Source organism: Sus scrofa, chromosome 12 (assembly GCF_054392235.1).
Source record: "Sus scrofa isolate SSC_HxYL_T2T_F1_AM1 chromosome 12, Sscrofa_HxYL_maternal_Yorkshire_Landrace_v2.0, whole genome shotgun sequence".
In the NCBI taxonomy this organism is placed as follows: domain Eukaryota; kingdom Metazoa; phylum Chordata; class Mammalia; order Artiodactyla; family Suidae; genus Sus; species Sus scrofa.
Genome location: NC_139394.1, coordinates 43,512,741 through 43,529,244, shown reverse-complemented (window position 1 = coordinate 43,529,244; position 16,504 = coordinate 43,512,741). Strand labels below are relative to the sequence as shown.

The following is a 16,504-nucleotide window of genomic DNA, read 5'->3' as shown; positions in this document are numbered from 1 at the left end:
GGCACATTTTTTTAACTTCTCCAAATTTCCAGTTCCTTGTCTGCAAAGGAGGAATAATGGCGTCAACCTCGTAGGTTTGTGTGTAAAGCACACAGCAAAGGACTGCAAGAGACAGTGTTGCTATCATGCAAATGCTCTGCATTATCCTGTAAGGAGGATAGCTGATGCTCTTGGCAGCTCCTTGGCTTCCATCAGTCCTGGAGGCAAATGGAAAATGATGATCGCCAGGAGTTCTTGTCATGGTTCACTGGGTTAACAATGCAGCGTTGCCATGAGCTGTGGTGTAGGTTGCAGACAAGGCTCAGATCTGGCGTGGCTGTGGCTGTGCCTGGCAGCTGCAGCTCCAATTTGACCCCCAGCGTGGGAACTTCAATATGCTGCAGGTGTGGCCCTAAAAAGGAAAAAAGGAAGGAAGGAAGAAAGAGAAAGAGAGAGAGAGCGAGAGCGAGAGAGAGAGCGAGAGAGAGAGCGAGAGAGAGAGCGAGAGAGAGAAAGAGAGAAAGAGAGAAAGAGAGAAAGAGAGAAAGAGAGAAAGAAAGAAAGAAAGAAAGAAAGAAAGAAAGAGAAAGGAAGAAAGGAAGGAAAGAAAGAAAGAAAGAAAGAAAGAAAGAAAGAAAGAAAGAAAGAAAGAAAGAAAGAAAGAAAGAAAGAAAGAAAAAGAAAGAAAGAAAAGAAAATGATGGTTGCCTTTTACAGTGAGAAGGAACTTGACCAAGGTCCACCCCCTTCCCCCCAAATAGTAAGTGGAAGGGATTTAGAATCCAGCAAAACTGGGTTTGAATTCCACCTTCCTCACTACTAGTCATGTGACACAGCTACTCTCTCAACCCTTCTGAAGCTCGGTGTCTTAATCTGTAACACGGGGCAATAATCCTAATGCCGTCTCTGTGTGCGTTGTTATCTATGAAGGACAATCAGTGAAAGGACTTTACAAACACTAAAGTCATACACATTTAAACTGTTTTTATCATTGGCACCCGGGCTTCCCTTTCACCATTAAACACCACACATTGAAACAGCAGAGAATACTGTCACTCCATTGACTTCCTCCAAGGCACTGCATTACTCAAGGGAGGGCTGAAGGCAGGTCACTGATTTTTTTTTTTTGTTTTAATGACTCTGACATTTTGAAAAACAAGTCCAGCAAACAAGCTGGTTCTCTCTTGTTTGATGTGGTCAGAATTCCTTCTTGGTCATGTGACTCCTAACTCATGTCTTGATGCTCTTTTTAAAAACACAAACAAACCTGTTTAGTTTTTTCCTTCCTTTCTTTTTCAAATTCACCTTTGAAGCTAGGGGGTTGATCAGCAGGGCAGGGCAGGAGACAGTGTCTTCCCTGGGTCCTGGTGAGACCTATAATCTGAGGAGCTCTGGGTAGCAATGGAAGGAAGAAGGAAGGAGCCATTCAAACATCTAATGTACATATCCCAACCTTAACACACCTGTCAGCATCCCTGATGCTATCAAGGCTGTCTGGGTTAGTTCATGTTGGGGGGAAGGGAGTCCTTTCATGATGATCATTTTAAGCACTGTTCTAAACCTATAGGCATTCCCATCATGGCTCAGTGGTTAACGAACCCAACTAGTAACCACGAGGACATGGGTTCCATCCCTGGCCTCACTCATTGGGTTAAGGATCTAGTGTTGCCATGAGCTGTGGTGTAGGTTACAGACGGGGCTCGGATCCTGCATTGCTGTGGCTGTGATGTAGGCCAGCAGCTGCAGCTCCAATTTGACCCTTAGCCTGGGAACCTCCATATGCCATGGGTGAGGCCATAAAAAGACAAAAGGCCAAAAAATAAAATAAAACAAAACAAAACTATAAATAGTAAACTACTTTATCATGTATAAAGGTGTGGAGTGTGTGTGTAAAACTGAAAGCTTCTTATGCTTAATGGGAAAAAACTGGAAACATTTCTGATGACATAGAATCAAAGTAAGCACATCCACTACTGCTGTTGCTGGTTAATGCAATTCAGAAAGTTCTAGCCAATGCAATATGACATGCAGATGTATTAGCACTAGCATGAAAGAGACCCTGTTCGCATTATATGCTTGTGACACCATTATATATACACTTGGAAAAATGAAGAAAATCAATACAGGAAAGATACTGTTAGGAATAAATAAAAGGATTCAGTCTTCAATAAAAGAATTCAGAGTGGCCTTGGACAAAAAAATACATGAAACTCAATAGCATCCTCTTACTAATCTGTCATGGAAATATAAGAGTGAAACTGAGTGGGGGATACCTGGGGCCAAGGCTTATTTGGTGGCTTTGTCATTACTACAGTAGCTCCTTACACACACACACACACACACACACACACACACACACACGTGGTTTTTTTTTGTTTTTGTTTTTGTTTTTAATGTGTAGTAGAGATTTGGGGAAAATAGAGAAGCCCTCCCCAAACCAGCCTTAGTAATAATTGCAGGGGTAGGGGAAAGTCATAACTTGAATTCTAGAGTCAGACAGACTTGGGTTTGAATACCAGATTTACCATTTACTCATTGTTGGATCTCAAACAATATGCATATCGATTCTGGGCCTCAGTTTTTTCATCTGTTGAAATGGACAAGGCGGAAGTATCCGCCTCACAGGAATAGAGAGGTTTGGGAGTTATCGCATGAGCAGTGCTTTGTAGACCCTGTACTCAGTGAAAGCTTCTCTGTGCTCCCGCCTGGTCCCTAATCTACATGAGGGAATTCCAGGACATTTCTTCAGTTATTATTTTTATCAATCCTGTCTTTGGCACCCATAATATAGATGGCATAGAGCAGAGCAGGTGATACTTCCAAAGTGAGCTGGTGACAGTCATAGAATACGCACGGGCTGAAGAATCTCTGAGGCAGGCTAGTAATTCAAAGGTAGCCAACAAACAGAGGCGCCATAGGGAAGGGATTGTGGTCAATATTATTCCCGCTCTATCCTCCGCACCGAGAACAGTGCCCATCCCTCGGTAGGGGCTTAATCATTGTCACCGAATACATGCATGCATGAATAAGTGGATGCATCCTTGAATGAGCTGTGCCAAGGAACTGCTCAGCCATGCCATTTCAGACCCTGCTCTCTGCCATCCCAATTTCACTCATGCTGCTCTCGTTTTTTTGTTTTTTGTTTTTTCTCTCCAGCAGATCTCAGTCTCAGGAGGAGGTTTGCCCCCCGTCAGCACCTTGACGAATATCCACAGCCTGTCCCACCACAATCCTCAGCAATCTCAAAACCTCATCATGACGCCCCTCTCTGGAGTCATGGCCATTGCACAAAGTAAGCTCTGTTCTGGGTCAGAAAACTTGGGGGCAGGGAGAAGCAGCATGGGAATTGAGTTGACCTGATGGAAAAGAACAAAAGAAGATTCCCCACCCCCCCCCCCTTCCGACTCACCTACCTCCTGTAGCTTTGGTTCAACTCGTTTCATTCCTTCTCGCTCACCTCCACGGGATTTGGATTATTTAGCCTGACATGAGAGAATATTAGGGAATGAAGTTGAAACTTGGTCACAGCTTACCAGCTGTGCCTCCTGGGTGAAATCGTGGAACCTTGGTGAAGTTCAGTCTCCTCATCTGTACAATGGGTTGCTGAGGCTACCTGGTGACCGTGTGTGTAGACACGCTTGTGAAATGATAAAGCATGAGTGTGTATGATAGCATAGCTTACACTCCTATCTGGTGTTCCTTCCTATCCCTAAGCATGTGGTGGATTTTCTGAGAGATTGGGCTGTGCCGATGTTTCTTGGTGTTGCTCAGGACGGCACAAGACGTGAGAGACCTAAGTCTTCTAAGTGGGGAATTCTCTGCAGCAGTTTGAGAGCTCCTTGGCCAGTGATGGAGACATTCTGCTTTTTTTTTTTTTTTTTTTTTTTGTCTTTTGAGGGCCACACCCGGGGCATATGGAAGTTCCCAGGCTAGGTGTAGAATCGGAGGTGTAGCTGCAAGCCACAGCCATAGCCACACCAGATTCGAGCTGCATTGTGACCTACACCACAGCTCACAGCAACGCCAGATCCTTAATGCACTGAGGGAGGCCAGGGATCAAACCCGAATCCTCATGGATAATAGTGGGGTTCGTTTTACCACTGAGCCACAACGGGAACTCCTATGATGGAGACATTCTCAGCAGGAACTGCGGAAACGGGTCATAGCATCTCTGAGCCTTGATGGCTTTAAGGAGGAACAGGTTGTTTACGCTCAGGCCTGAAGACGGGGAGAGAGGTCAGGTCCTTCCAGCCCTGGGAGTGAGCCTGTCGTCCATCACAGCTGGGCCACTTCTGGGCATGGGAAGCCGGCTGCAGCCATGCCTGTGGGTGCCTCTCGGAGTTTTCATGTTGATGAGTAGTTATTCAGAGTATTTCCAGCCTCGTGGTGAGAGCTCAGGCCAGGTCTCCCTTCCCTGAGGATTCTCAAGAGAGATTGGAGGCCGGTACATCCCTCACCTTCCTCTCCCCCGGGGATCACTCCCCGTCCTCATGGCCTCCTTTGTGTCCACTGCCCACACTGACCACCTCTTGATTTTCTTCCTGCCTTTTTCCTCTCCTTCTGCCTCTCTCCCTAAACCAACCCTCGCCAGGGGAGCAACTCAGATCACTTCTAAAGAGAAGGACTTAGGTGCTCCTGAAGGGCTGAAGGGTGAAACAGGGCTCGCCCATAAGAGACGCAGGAGTTTCCTAAGTGTGGCATTCCCTGTCCTTGGCTGCTGGGAAATTGACACTCTCCTCATTTAGATTTTTTTTTTTTTTTTTTTTTTTTTGTCTTTTGAGGGTCACACCCATGGTGTATGGAAGGTCCCAGGCTAGAGGTTCAAATCGGAGCTCCAGCTCCCAGCCTACACCACAGCCACACCAGATCCGAGCCATGTCTGTGACCTGCAGTGCAGCTCACAGCAACACTAGATCCTTAACCCACTGAGCAAAGCCAGGGATTGAACCCTCATCCTCGTGGATACTAGCCAGGTTCATAACTTCCTGGGCCACAGCGGAAACTCCCTCTCCTCATTTAGTTTTACAAAGGGTTAGGGGGAATGGAGAAGCCTTTTGAGGACTCACAAAACTTAGAAAGTATTTTAAATTCGCCGCCCTTTCACTGGGGCCTCTCCAGGAACACAGTAACTATACTAATACCAGGGGTTGGAGAATGAGATAGGATACTTAAAACCAGCTTGCTTACCTTCTAGAAGTTCTGATTAAAAGGCCCATGGGTAAGATCTCCCACCTCTTTATTTCTACATCCGAGATGATATACAAACTGTCCCGCTTAACTTCTTTCTTCCATGTCTAGCTTTGGCCAACACACACAATTATATATGTTCTTAGGCACTATCTGAATTAAAATTTTCCCTACGGCTATTACAGATTTTTCAATGTTGTTCCTCCTGGTTTTTTTCACTTACAATTCTCTACCTTCTTCGAGTAATCTTAATCTCCTATTTCAGATTAAGAGTGTACTTGACCTTAAAAGGCTGTGTGTGTGTGTGTGTGTGTGTGTGTGTGTGTGTGTGTGTGTGTGTGCTTAGAGTATGGGGAGCATGAAGAATGGTGAGGGTCACCAGAAAACGTGGCTGAGACACAGTGGTCCTACCCCATAGAGCGTCAGGATGAAGAATCAGTTACCGAGTTCAAGCTTGCACTGCTCTCCCCACGACAGGCCAATAAATCAAGAGCCGAGGTATTGGGGCCAGGACTAGCCAACTGCTGTGCTGTTGAGTGCGTGGGCCCTGGCTCAGGACAGAGAGGCCCAAGGAGAATGTGATAACAGATTACCCGGCAGTGCCAATTCCTCGTTCTCTACTCACCTGCTGGACTGGCTAACATGCTTCTTAAGCAGGAACCAGTGCCCAGAAAACAGATGGAAAGGCCGAGAGTCACACTCGGCGGGAGCTCGAGTGACATCAGAGGCTCTCCATCCTGGAACTGAGGCACATCAGGGTCACAGACGGTGTTGAAAATAAAATTCCTGGGCCTCACCTCTAAAGGGTCTGACTCATTCAGTCTTGGGTGGGACCAAGGAATGTCTGTTTCTTAAAGAGCTGCCCAGGACGATTCTAAAACCCAGCGGGTTGCAGAGCCGTGCTCTCCAATGTCATCCACTCTGGACGGCGCAACTTGCTTTTCTGGGCAGAGATTTCCCCCAGAGAGCAGGGCCGATGGGCTCCAGGGAAAACGGCAAATCCGTGGGGCTTCCCCAGAGACTGAGGCCTTACACAGAAGGTTGGAAAAGGAAGCAGGAGATCAAGGTAGCCGGTGAGACAGCGCCTGGGGGGAGAAGCCGAGCCCCTGGGGGATTAGATAGCGCTATTCTGAGGGATCAGAGGACCCAGCCCCACCCAGGAGAGCTCGGAGGGGGCTTATCCCCCCTCCCCTACTGCTCCCAGGTCTCACCTTTTTAGGTTTCTGATAGCAGTATCAGCTAGGCTCTGAGAAGGCAATTGTGGAGGTCTTTGAGCTGTCTCCACGGTGGACCTCCCCTGAACTGGCTAATGGAACCCTCTCCATCTCAGGAAGGGCTCTCCAGGTGTCCCTTCCTTTTTCTGGGTTTCCTTCTTCATCTCCTTCCCTCCCGACCCTCACTCCCCATAAAGCAAGGTCAAAGGAACCCAGGCAGCTCCAGGAAAGAGGGTATCTTTCCCCAATCCTCCTGTCCCCACTCCCACCCTGCCCCTGAGTCCTGCCCAGGGAGCTGCTGACGGGTGGGGTCCTGAGACCTGATCTTTGCAGTGCCGGCCCCAGTTCTAAAGAGACCTCAGGATCTAGACAGTACAGAACTGCAGAGGCCCTCATCCCTCCGGAATAGAAAGATGGCATCACCTACTGTGACTGCCAGACTTCAACGTACTGTTTTCCTCCTTCCAATACCCGGACCCTCGGAGGCTGCCGGCCCTGTGCTGCCAGATAAGACACACCTGCTTCAGAGACTGGCCGGGTGGTAGTATTTTATCCCCTCTCCGCCCCAGTCAAGAGAATGAGCCTCTGACCTCTCTGGGGTCTTTGCAGAGCCTGCTAAATGAGGGTCTTCAGGGTCCAGACCTCCAGGACCGGGGAGGAGGTAGTGTTTTTTTTAATCAAAATGTGGGTCCCTGCACACTACTGCCCCCTGCTGGGAAGACATATCTGAGCAATAATCCACACCTCAGAGTGGACGCCTTTAGCTCTGCCCTGAGGACCCCAGAGCAAGCCTTCCTGGTGTGAGGACACCAGAGCCAGGCACAGCTGGAGTGGGCAAGCAGAGGGCCCTGGCAACTGCGAAGGAGCAAAGCCTGGGAGGTCGCAGGATGACTTTGGGAGACTCAGGCCTCAGTCAGATCTGTTGAAAGCCCATTTCCATCCACAACTCACTGTGGAATTTGAGCAAGTCCCTGCATCTTTGCAAGCCTCTGTTTTTCTGTCAATAGGATAGGTCTATAGAATCACTTCCTATGCAGTCTCTCCCAGGCTCAGCTCAGTGCCTGGCGAATAGCAGGGGCTCCACTGATGGCCGCTGGCCTGCATGCATCTGCCCTCATCCCTGAAGCCAGCTCTGACCTTCCCTCTTGTTCCCACAGGCCTCAACTCCTCCCAAGCTCAGAGTGTCCCTGTCATCAACAGCGTGGCCGGCAGCCTGGCAGCCCTGCAGCCCGTCCAGTTCTCCCAGCAGCTGCACAGCCCTCACCAGCAGCCCCTCATGCAGCAGAGCCCAGGCAGCCACATGGCCCAGCAGCCCTTCATGGCTGCCGTGACTCAGCTACAGAACTCACACAGTAAGGACCCGGGGCACATTGGGGAGGGAGCCCAGAGGGCCCTCAGCAGCCAAGCTCTTCCCTCCCTGGTCTGAAGGTTCTTGCAAGTTTCCTGGTGTGGTCACTTCCCTTGGAAGTTTTCTTGGTGTGTGCCACCAAGACAGTTTCTCAAGCGTAACTCGTATGTGATGCTGTGCCTTTCCTGGTCCTCTTCTCTGCCCCCAAGATTCCCAGGGGAAGGGGGGGGGATTGGAAGAGGATGACTAAGTCCTGCCCATAAAGGGGAGGGGGGTGAGATAGAGAGCAGGGGTGGCATAGATGTGGAATGAACTCATGCCAGCCTTTCCCACCGGGGCCGCCGTGGGCGAGATCTCCAGTCAAGCCCAGCACTTTCTCCCAACAAGCCTCAACCGAGCCTTTTCAGTCCAAAATTCCCATTACCAAGTGGTCATTCTTGCCATATGATTCGTATCCCATGTGCCTTCTCTGAAACTGAAAAATCTTCTGGAGTCCCCACGCCCTGCAACTTACACACCCCAAGCGTCTCTAATCAAGAACCACGAACATGGGTGGAAAATGCTACGTGTGTGCCACCCTAGACAAGGACTAGTAGAGCTTCTGCCCCCACACGCGGAGGCTGTTTCCCATCTCCAGTTTCTACACCCGCCCTAAGTCCATCTTTCAACCATTTAGGCCCCCCTCACCCCAGCCCTCAGGCCATGTCAGGCCACAGCCCCTGGCCTCTGAGTTTGGGGAGAAATCACAGAAGGGATGGCTTCCCTGCTTCCAAGCTCGTCCCACAGGGACACCAGGGACATCTCTGGAATTGAATGATAGTTTTGGAATCAGGTAGACCTAGATTTAAATCCTGGCTCTGAGCTTTAGCAGCCACGTAGCCATTAGTAAGTTCCTTGGCCCCTCAGCTTCCAGTTCCTCATCATAAAAGGGGACTAGGATGCACATAGACTGATTATGGAAATGAAATAAAAATAGGCATTCACGGAGTTCCTGTAGTGGCTCAGTGGTTAATGAACCCGGCTAGCATCCATGAGGATGAAGGTTCGATCCCTGGCCTCGCTAGTGGGTTCAGGATCCAGTGTTGCCATGAGCTGTGGTGTAGGTTGCAGACACGGATCGGATCCTGTGTTGCTGTGGCTGTGGTGTAGGCCAGCAGCTTACAGCTCCTATGCTACCTGTAGCCTGAGAACCTCCACATGCCACAGGTGTGGCCCTAAAAAGACAAAAAAAAAAAAAAAAATAGGTATTCTCTGTGTTTGGTAAGCATTCAGAGTTATAAAAATGCAAATGATTATTTAGTAAGGGACTCCTTAATGGGAGGGGCAGGTGTGGGAAAGGGGACTTCAGTTGCTCCCCTGGCTGCCTTGGGATCTCAGAGCAGTGGATCTGAGAGTGAACAGCCAAGTTCAGCCTTCTTCCATGCTCGGGCTCTATCCCGCCCCAGGCCTGTGGAGCTGGTTTCTAAGCACCATCTGACATTCCAATCACATTTTCGTGGCTTCTAAAAAATCTGCCACAGCCTGTAGCAGAGTCTGGGGCCACACGTCCACTGCCCTTCCTCCCAGAGCCGGACAATTCGCTCCCCACTCGGCCCCGCCCCCTCATCTAGACTGAATTCCTCAGTGGCGAGGCCGGGGTGCAACGGTCAGAGAGTGGTCACAGTGACCGGTGGACTGCCAAGGCCCAGCTGGCCTGGCCGGCTATGAAAACCAGGAAATAACCAGCCTCCCTCTAAGGGACAGGCAGGCTGAGGCAGCAGGCTGTGACCTTCACCCCCGTTCCCTACTGGAGGACTCCTTGGTAGAACAGGCTGGTCCCTCCTTCAAGGCCAAACATCCACATGCTTTCTGGGTTGGTCATGTGACCTGGAATTGACATGAATCTTATGGATGAGTTGGCAGGACTCAAAGGTCCCAGACTTAGGGGACACATAACTGGACAAACTGAAAAAGTGAGCCACGTGCTCCTGGGGCTTTTGTTGGAGTCTAGTCTCCTTTTGGCTGTCCTCCACATCCGTGCAATGTCGTGAGGCATTTTCGTGCAAACCAGAACAGCTCAGTGTTAGGAAGTTCCTGTTGTGGCTTAGTGGGTAATGAGCCTGACTAGTATCCAGGAGATTGCAGGTTCGATCCCTGGCCTCGATCAGTAGATTAAGGATCTGGCATTGCCGTGAACTGTGGTGTAGGTCACAGATGCAGCTCAGATTCCCGCGTTGCTGTGACTGTGGCGTAGGCCCACAGCCGTAGCTCCAATTCGACCCCTAGCCTGGGAACTTCCATATGCCACAGGTGCGGCCCTAAAAAGCAAAAAAGAAAAAGAAAGAAAGGAAGGAAGGAAGAAAGAGAATGAAAGGAAGAAAGGGAGAAGGAAAGAAGGAAAAAAGAAAAGCCCAGAAGTATACAATTAATGACACCCATGTCTATTTACAATTCTTACCCAATCCGGCATCGCTAGCATGAGACCTGGTACGTGAGTCATGGCAGAGATGCTAAGCAAGTGCTGGCCAGCTCTTTCTTGTTTGCCAGCTGCTTAGAACGTTTTTGACTGACATTCTCAGATGCAACCACACAGGCCTAAAGATCACTCACTGATGCCCAGGCACCTAACACTTTATTGAAAGTGGAGGACAAAAGTCCTCCCACCCGCGAAGGGCTGTCCGCCACTCCGTGCCAGGCACTGTGCACAGCTCTGCATCTGTTTGGTACGACGTGCTTTAAACACGATCTCTTCTGATCCTACAACAGATAATTCCCATTTTACAGCTGAGGAAACTGAGGGTAAGTAAGTCGAGGAAAGAGCCAGGATTTAAACACATGGCCATTCTTTGTTGTCGCATCGCACTGCCCTGCCAAACACCATCTCCCCACCCCACCTTTTATCAGCCTGGGGCAATGGGAGCGGTGGTTTGGGAGGGGTGGGCATCTGTAGCTGTGCTTACGCCTGTGTGATCTGCAGCTTGATTTTGTCTTCTCTCTGTCTCCTCAGTGTACACACACAAGCAGGAGCCCCCCCAGTATTCCCACACCTCCCGGTTTCCACCTGCAATGGTGGTCACAGATACCAGCAGCATCAGTACGCTCACCAACATGTCTTCCAGTAAACAGGTAACGCGGGCAGGGGGGTGGAGGAGGGGAGGGATGACTAAGGCTACAAATGTGCAGCGACCGTGGCTCGTGTGGACTCAGCCACAAGCGTGGTCCTCCCGAGGCTCCCCTGTGACTTGGTGAAGGAATCTCTGAGGTCAGGGGGCAAAGGCTAAAGGGACTTAGTGCCCCCACCCCCACCCCAAGCCTTCCCCCACAAGAGCACCAATCGAGGACTGCAGTTTGATCCGGTTGACTGACTGGATGAAGACTGGATGACACAGAGCCTCTAGGTATTGAGATTGAGGGCTCGTTGTCAGTGGATTGATAGCGATCCACGGAGATTCGTGCCTTGCGAGAGGGATCCCAGAGGATTTTCCACTAGTTAACCAGTGGAGAAAGTCAGTGGTGAGTCAGGGGTCCTGCTGCTGATTCGCCCAGTCCAGGACCCATGCTGGATCCCAAACGGTATAACCCACAGAGACTTCTGAGTAGACAGCCTGGCCTTGCCAGGGGCCTACTTCACTTGGTGTTTCATGGAGACACTTTGAATCAACTTCCTGGCGCACTGAAAGTGGGGAACCCGGAGGCTTAGTTGTTACCATTTCGGTTGATGACTCATGCCACCTTCACCTAGAGGAGGTGGCATTGTAAAGACAGGGCCGACGGTGAGTCTGCAGCTTGGACAGCTGGGCTGGAATGAGGCACCAAGAGTTAGAAAACAGGGCATGATGTCTGAACACGGGTCACACTTCCAGGGTAACACAATAGGACCTTTTAGGAGCTGGGGTCTGCGCAGTGTGGGAACTGTTTGGCCTTTATTGATTGCTAGATAAGTAGGTGACAACCTTGAACTTCATGTCAGAGGCACTCTGGCAGGTTTGGTCCCGTTGATGGTCTTTTTTCCATCACATCACACCTCATCCACTGCCATGTGCTTCTGAGCAAGTTCTTTCTAAGCCTTCTCTGTTCTTGCCTTTGCCCTCATCTCCTCCTGGTGCTGCAGGTTCGATTCCTGGTTATCCCACTTGCTTGGTGACCTTGACCTCCTTTAGCCTTCGCCTTTGTCCTCTCTAAAATAAGCCAAAGCATCTACCTTTCCTGAGGATTTGATGATGTCATACACATGGCCAGCACGTCTCGGGCACGGAAACACACGCGACCCAGGCATCCGGGCTTTGGAACGGGGGGGAGAGGGAGAGGCGTGTGGGACCGGCTTTTCTACCCTTCTCTCACCCTATGGAAGATGAAAGGACATCCCCCATTGCCCTGCCCTTCGACTCCCGTGAGATTTCCCACTCTTTGTAGTGAGCAGGGAAAACATTTATCTGTGCTCACAAATCTCAATCAGGGGGGCAGCCAGGCGCAGCAGCCCTGCTTGGGAATACCTTCCCCTTTGAAAGGTTTATCAATCCATCTGCCGCTTGGCCAGCCCCAGACAGGGCTGTGATTAATTATTCCCGTCTTTCCCAAGTTGACTTTGATGCTTGCTTGTTGAAACAAGTCCTCTGAATTCAGGAAATGGTCTCTTAATCAAAATGCTTGGAGATGCTTCTCTGAGACGCTGCGCCGGCCCCCAAACGGCTGCTCCCCTCCATTGGACAGAGTGGCCAGCCGACCTTGACGCTGCATGAACGGCCCTCTAGCACTATGTGAGGTTGCCTCCAAGTCCCCTGACATTTCAGGAATCTGGGGATCGACTTACTTTTAGGATGACGCCGGCCTTAGAACGACTAAAACTCTTCACGTAGCTCTTGGCAGTTTGTACATCTTGTGACCTTTATCTCGTATTTTCTTTTTACTGAAACCTCCTCGGAGGTACAGAGAAACCACCTGAGACTCAGAGATGCAGGGAGACCAAAGCCACACATTTGCTAAATTCTGGAGCTGGACCTCCAGGCTCTGGTCTTTGATTCTAAATCCTGGCTTCTCCACTGAATCAATACTTATCCTCCCATACTCATCTTTAAAATACCCAAGGTCACGGCTGCTCTTGTGGTCTTTTTTTTTTTTTGGATTTAGCAAATAAAGATTTTCTTTAATTTTTTTAATAATGATTTTTATTTTTTCCATTAGAGCTGGTTGACCATGTTCAGTCAATTTTCTGCGTTCTTTCACAGTCAGGAACAAGGGTCAAAATTAATCGTGCATGCTGTATGCCAGGAAACTTTCTTCCTACAAACTGCAGGAAAAGAGGGAATAGGAAAGACAGATCAGAATGAAAGGAGGGTAAAGTGGCCGCCTCCTGGCAGCAGAAGGAACCCAAGGCAGAGAAAAAGTGTACAAACTCTTTACCGAAGGCAAAGGGTCAGAAGTTAGTTCTGGAAGAGAATTGGTGGTGACTCTGCTTTTTTGTTGCTTTAACGTAATACTTTCCAAAAAATGTTTCTAAACTATTGCTAGGAATCAGGGGCCTGTGGCATGAGGATATCTGGCGTGACCATTTCTTGTTCAAATATGTGGGGGAAGCAGCTGAGTTACACAGAAATCCAGCAGGGCAGCGTTTCTCAGAATCTTTCATGGGCTGATGTACATTGAATAGGAATCCATCCTGGGCAGTGCTGCTTTAGAAGCCTGGAGAACACTAGGGAAAGCCAGCAGGCCTGAGCTGCTGACCTGGGCCAGTTAACTCAACCCCCAGAGATCCCACTTCCCTCTTAGAGAATATTCTAAGTGTCTGAAGACGGTGCTGGAACAGGGTCACATGCTCCAAGTGGTAGCTTCCTCCTCTTCCTACCCCTTTCTGTCTGTCACCCTTTAGGAGACACCTTCCAGCAGCACCTTCAATACTCTGCTCACTGCTTGGTCGACATGTGGTCAGAAGAGGTTCTGACACTAACCTTTCTCAGGGTCAGGACCATCTCTCAAGCACATCCCTCCTCTTCGGCTCAGGCTCCACATCCATGCTTCCCATCTTCCTGATGGCCTCTCACCCACCTCCCAAGAAAAAAGCAAATCATGCGGGCCTCACAAAGCACCCAAGCCCTGGACTCCTCTTGTGGTGCAGCAGGTTAGGGATCTGGTATTGTCATTGAAGCGGCTTGGGTCACTGCTGTGGAATGGGTTTGATCCCTGGTCCAGGAACTTCCGCCTGCCTCAATATAAGCGTAAAGGCACCCAAACTCTTTACCGAAGGCAAAGGGTCAGAAGTTAGTTCTAGCCAAATGCCTGGGTTCTAGTGGATGTTCAGTAAATATGAATGAATGAATGAATGAATGAATGGATTCAGCGCTAGCATTTTTTTGAATGCCTCCCATTTGCCACACGGCCCTCCAGGAGCTTTCCCATCTTACCTTTCCAGGCTAATCCTCCTGCAAGGTAGAAATTTTTATGCCTGATTTACAGAGCCAAAAATTAAGGCTCAAAGATGCAGAAGGAGGAAGTTCCCTGGGGGCGCAGTGAGTTCAGTATCTGGCATGACCACAGCTGTGGCACAGGACATAGCTGTGCTGCAGGTTCAATCCCTGGCCTGGGAACTTCGGCATGCTATGGGTGTGGCCAAAAGGTAAATAAATACATAACAAAGATGAGGTAGGATCTTTGGCCAAGTTCACAGGAGGGTAAATCTGGAGCTGGAGTTCCAGACTTTGGTCTTCTCGCTCCAAATCCATTAATCAACACTCACCTTCTAAGATCCATTTTTACAGTACTAACAATAGGTAATGAACAAGGACCTACTGTATAGCACAGGGAACTACCCTCAATATTTTGTAATAATCTATAAGGGAAAAGGAATCTGAAAAAAAAAAAAGCTGTATATGTGTGTATAACTGAATCACTTTGCTGTACATCTGAAACTAGCAGTCCATTGTAAATAAACAATGCTTCAGTTTTAAAAAATAATAATCAATAAAGTACTCATAAAAATAACACAAGGGGAAAAAACGACCCAAGGTTATGCCAGTATATGGCTAAAGCCAAGATTTGACCTTGTCTGATGCCAGTATTTCCCTTTGCCAAGACAGACATGTCCCAGGGCCTCATGGATCATATTTCAGGAACCTCAGGCTGAAACTTTCTTGCTGAGAATCCTTGGCAGCTACTGCCTTCTGTCCTTTCCAGAGTTTATGTCTCCCCCTACTTCTCAACCCTTGCATGCTGGCCAGTTACCATCGAGTGGCTCTCTGCCTGAGCCTCCTGCAAAACAACACCCGTGAGCCTGGAAACAAGACCATAGCAGGCACCAGCCTTGGTTAGAACAAGTGTGGGCAGGCTGTGAGCCGACTCCTGTTTCCACGTCTCTACCCATGGCTCCCCTTCCTAGTTTATAGAGAGGTCCGGAGAGGACCCCCAGAGCAGGCACCAGTCAGGGGTACTGATGAGAAGGAGGTGGGCAGCCTCCACCCCCTCGCCCACCCCCATGGTGAGGCAGTGTGGACCGACAGAGAAGTGGCTTGGGAGTTAGGCACACCCAGCTCAAGATTCTGCTACTTTCTCCTGTTCAACCAAAGGGAAAGGTCCAGCCTCTCTGAACTTCAGTTTCCTCACTTGTAACATGAAGATAATGATTCCTCCTCTGTGGGATCATTGAGAAGAGGACACGCAATAAAACTTGTAAACCACTTGGCTCAGTATTTGCCGGAAACACCCAGCCCGTGGCAGCTGGGTCAGTCTTGGCTTTCCTTGATGGCAACCTTGAGCATCTCTCCAGCTTGGGAAGGAAGACTTTAAACGGCAAAGGGCACCTCTTTCCCCCTGGAGTCCCACTCGGAAGATAAAAGGCAGTAATCTTCCGTAGGGGGCAGGAGCACGAAAGTTTTGGCTGCAAGACTCTGGGCAGGTCACCTAAAATCTCTCTCAGCCTCAGTTCCCTCATTGATAAAACAGGAAGTGTAATCATTACTTTTAATGACTAGAGCTGTAATTAATCCAGCTTAATAGAAGTGAGTTATCTATATTCACTATCTCTGCTTCCTCGACCCCAACTTTCTCTTTTTCTCCTTCTTTTCAATTGATGTATAATTGGTTTACAATATTATATAAGGTTCGGGTATTCAGCAGAGCAATGCACAATTTTTAAAGGCTCTACTCTGTTTATAGTTATTATAAGATATTGGCTGTATTCCCTGTGCTTTACAATATATTCTTGTAGCTTACTTTTTATTTTATACATAGTGGTTTGTACCTCTTCACGTCCTAGCTCTGTTCTGTCCCACCCCAGTTATCCCCACTGGTAACCACTAGTTTGTTCCCTAAATCTGTGAGTCTGCTGGGGTTTTTTGTTATGTTTACTAGTTTGTTGTGTTTTTTAGATTCCACATGTAAGTGGTATCATTTAGTATTTGTCTTTCTCTGTCAGATTAGTTTCACTAAGCATGAAATCCATGTTGTAGCAAATGGTGAAATTTCATTCTTTTTGATGGCTGAGTAGTATTCCATTGTATTTATACCTGCCCTGTTCCCTCTTGAGAGCGCTCCAAATTAGTTTTTGCCCCAACATTCCTGAAACCCCTCTTGTCCTTCTCACTAATACCTCCATGTTGCCAAATCTAGTGGTTACTTCTTCTCAACCTCTATTTCTTTCTTTTTTATTTTATTTTCTTTTTACAGCCTCACCCATGGCATATGGAAGTTCCTGGGAAGGGGGTCAAATCTGAGCTGCAGCTGCAGACCTACGCCACAGCCACAGCAACACCAGATCCAAGCCATATCTGTGACCTGTGCCGTGGCTTGTTGCAACACCAGATCCTTA

At 48.8% G+C, this 16,504-nt stretch overlaps 1 protein-coding gene across 19 annotated transcripts in view; it reads left to right on the top strand.

Moving 5' to 3' along the window:
- Nucleotides 1-16,504, top strand: part of HNF1B (HNF1 homeobox B) — a 106,558-nt gene that overhangs the window by 37,527 nt on the left and 52,527 nt on the right. For 9 of the 19 annotated variants that reach the window (XR_014820328.1, XR_014820327.1, XR_014820321.1 and 6 more), the window contains 3 exon segments: nt 3,136-3,271; nt 7,538-7,732; nt 10,715-10,833. Coding sequence is in view for 8 of the 19 variants with exons in the window: in XM_084982923.1 (XP_084839049.1) it covers nt 3,136-3,271; nt 7,538-7,732; nt 10,715-10,833 (450 nt within the window). In the remaining 11 variants the exon portion in view is untranslated. 19 annotated transcript variants of the gene reach the window in all.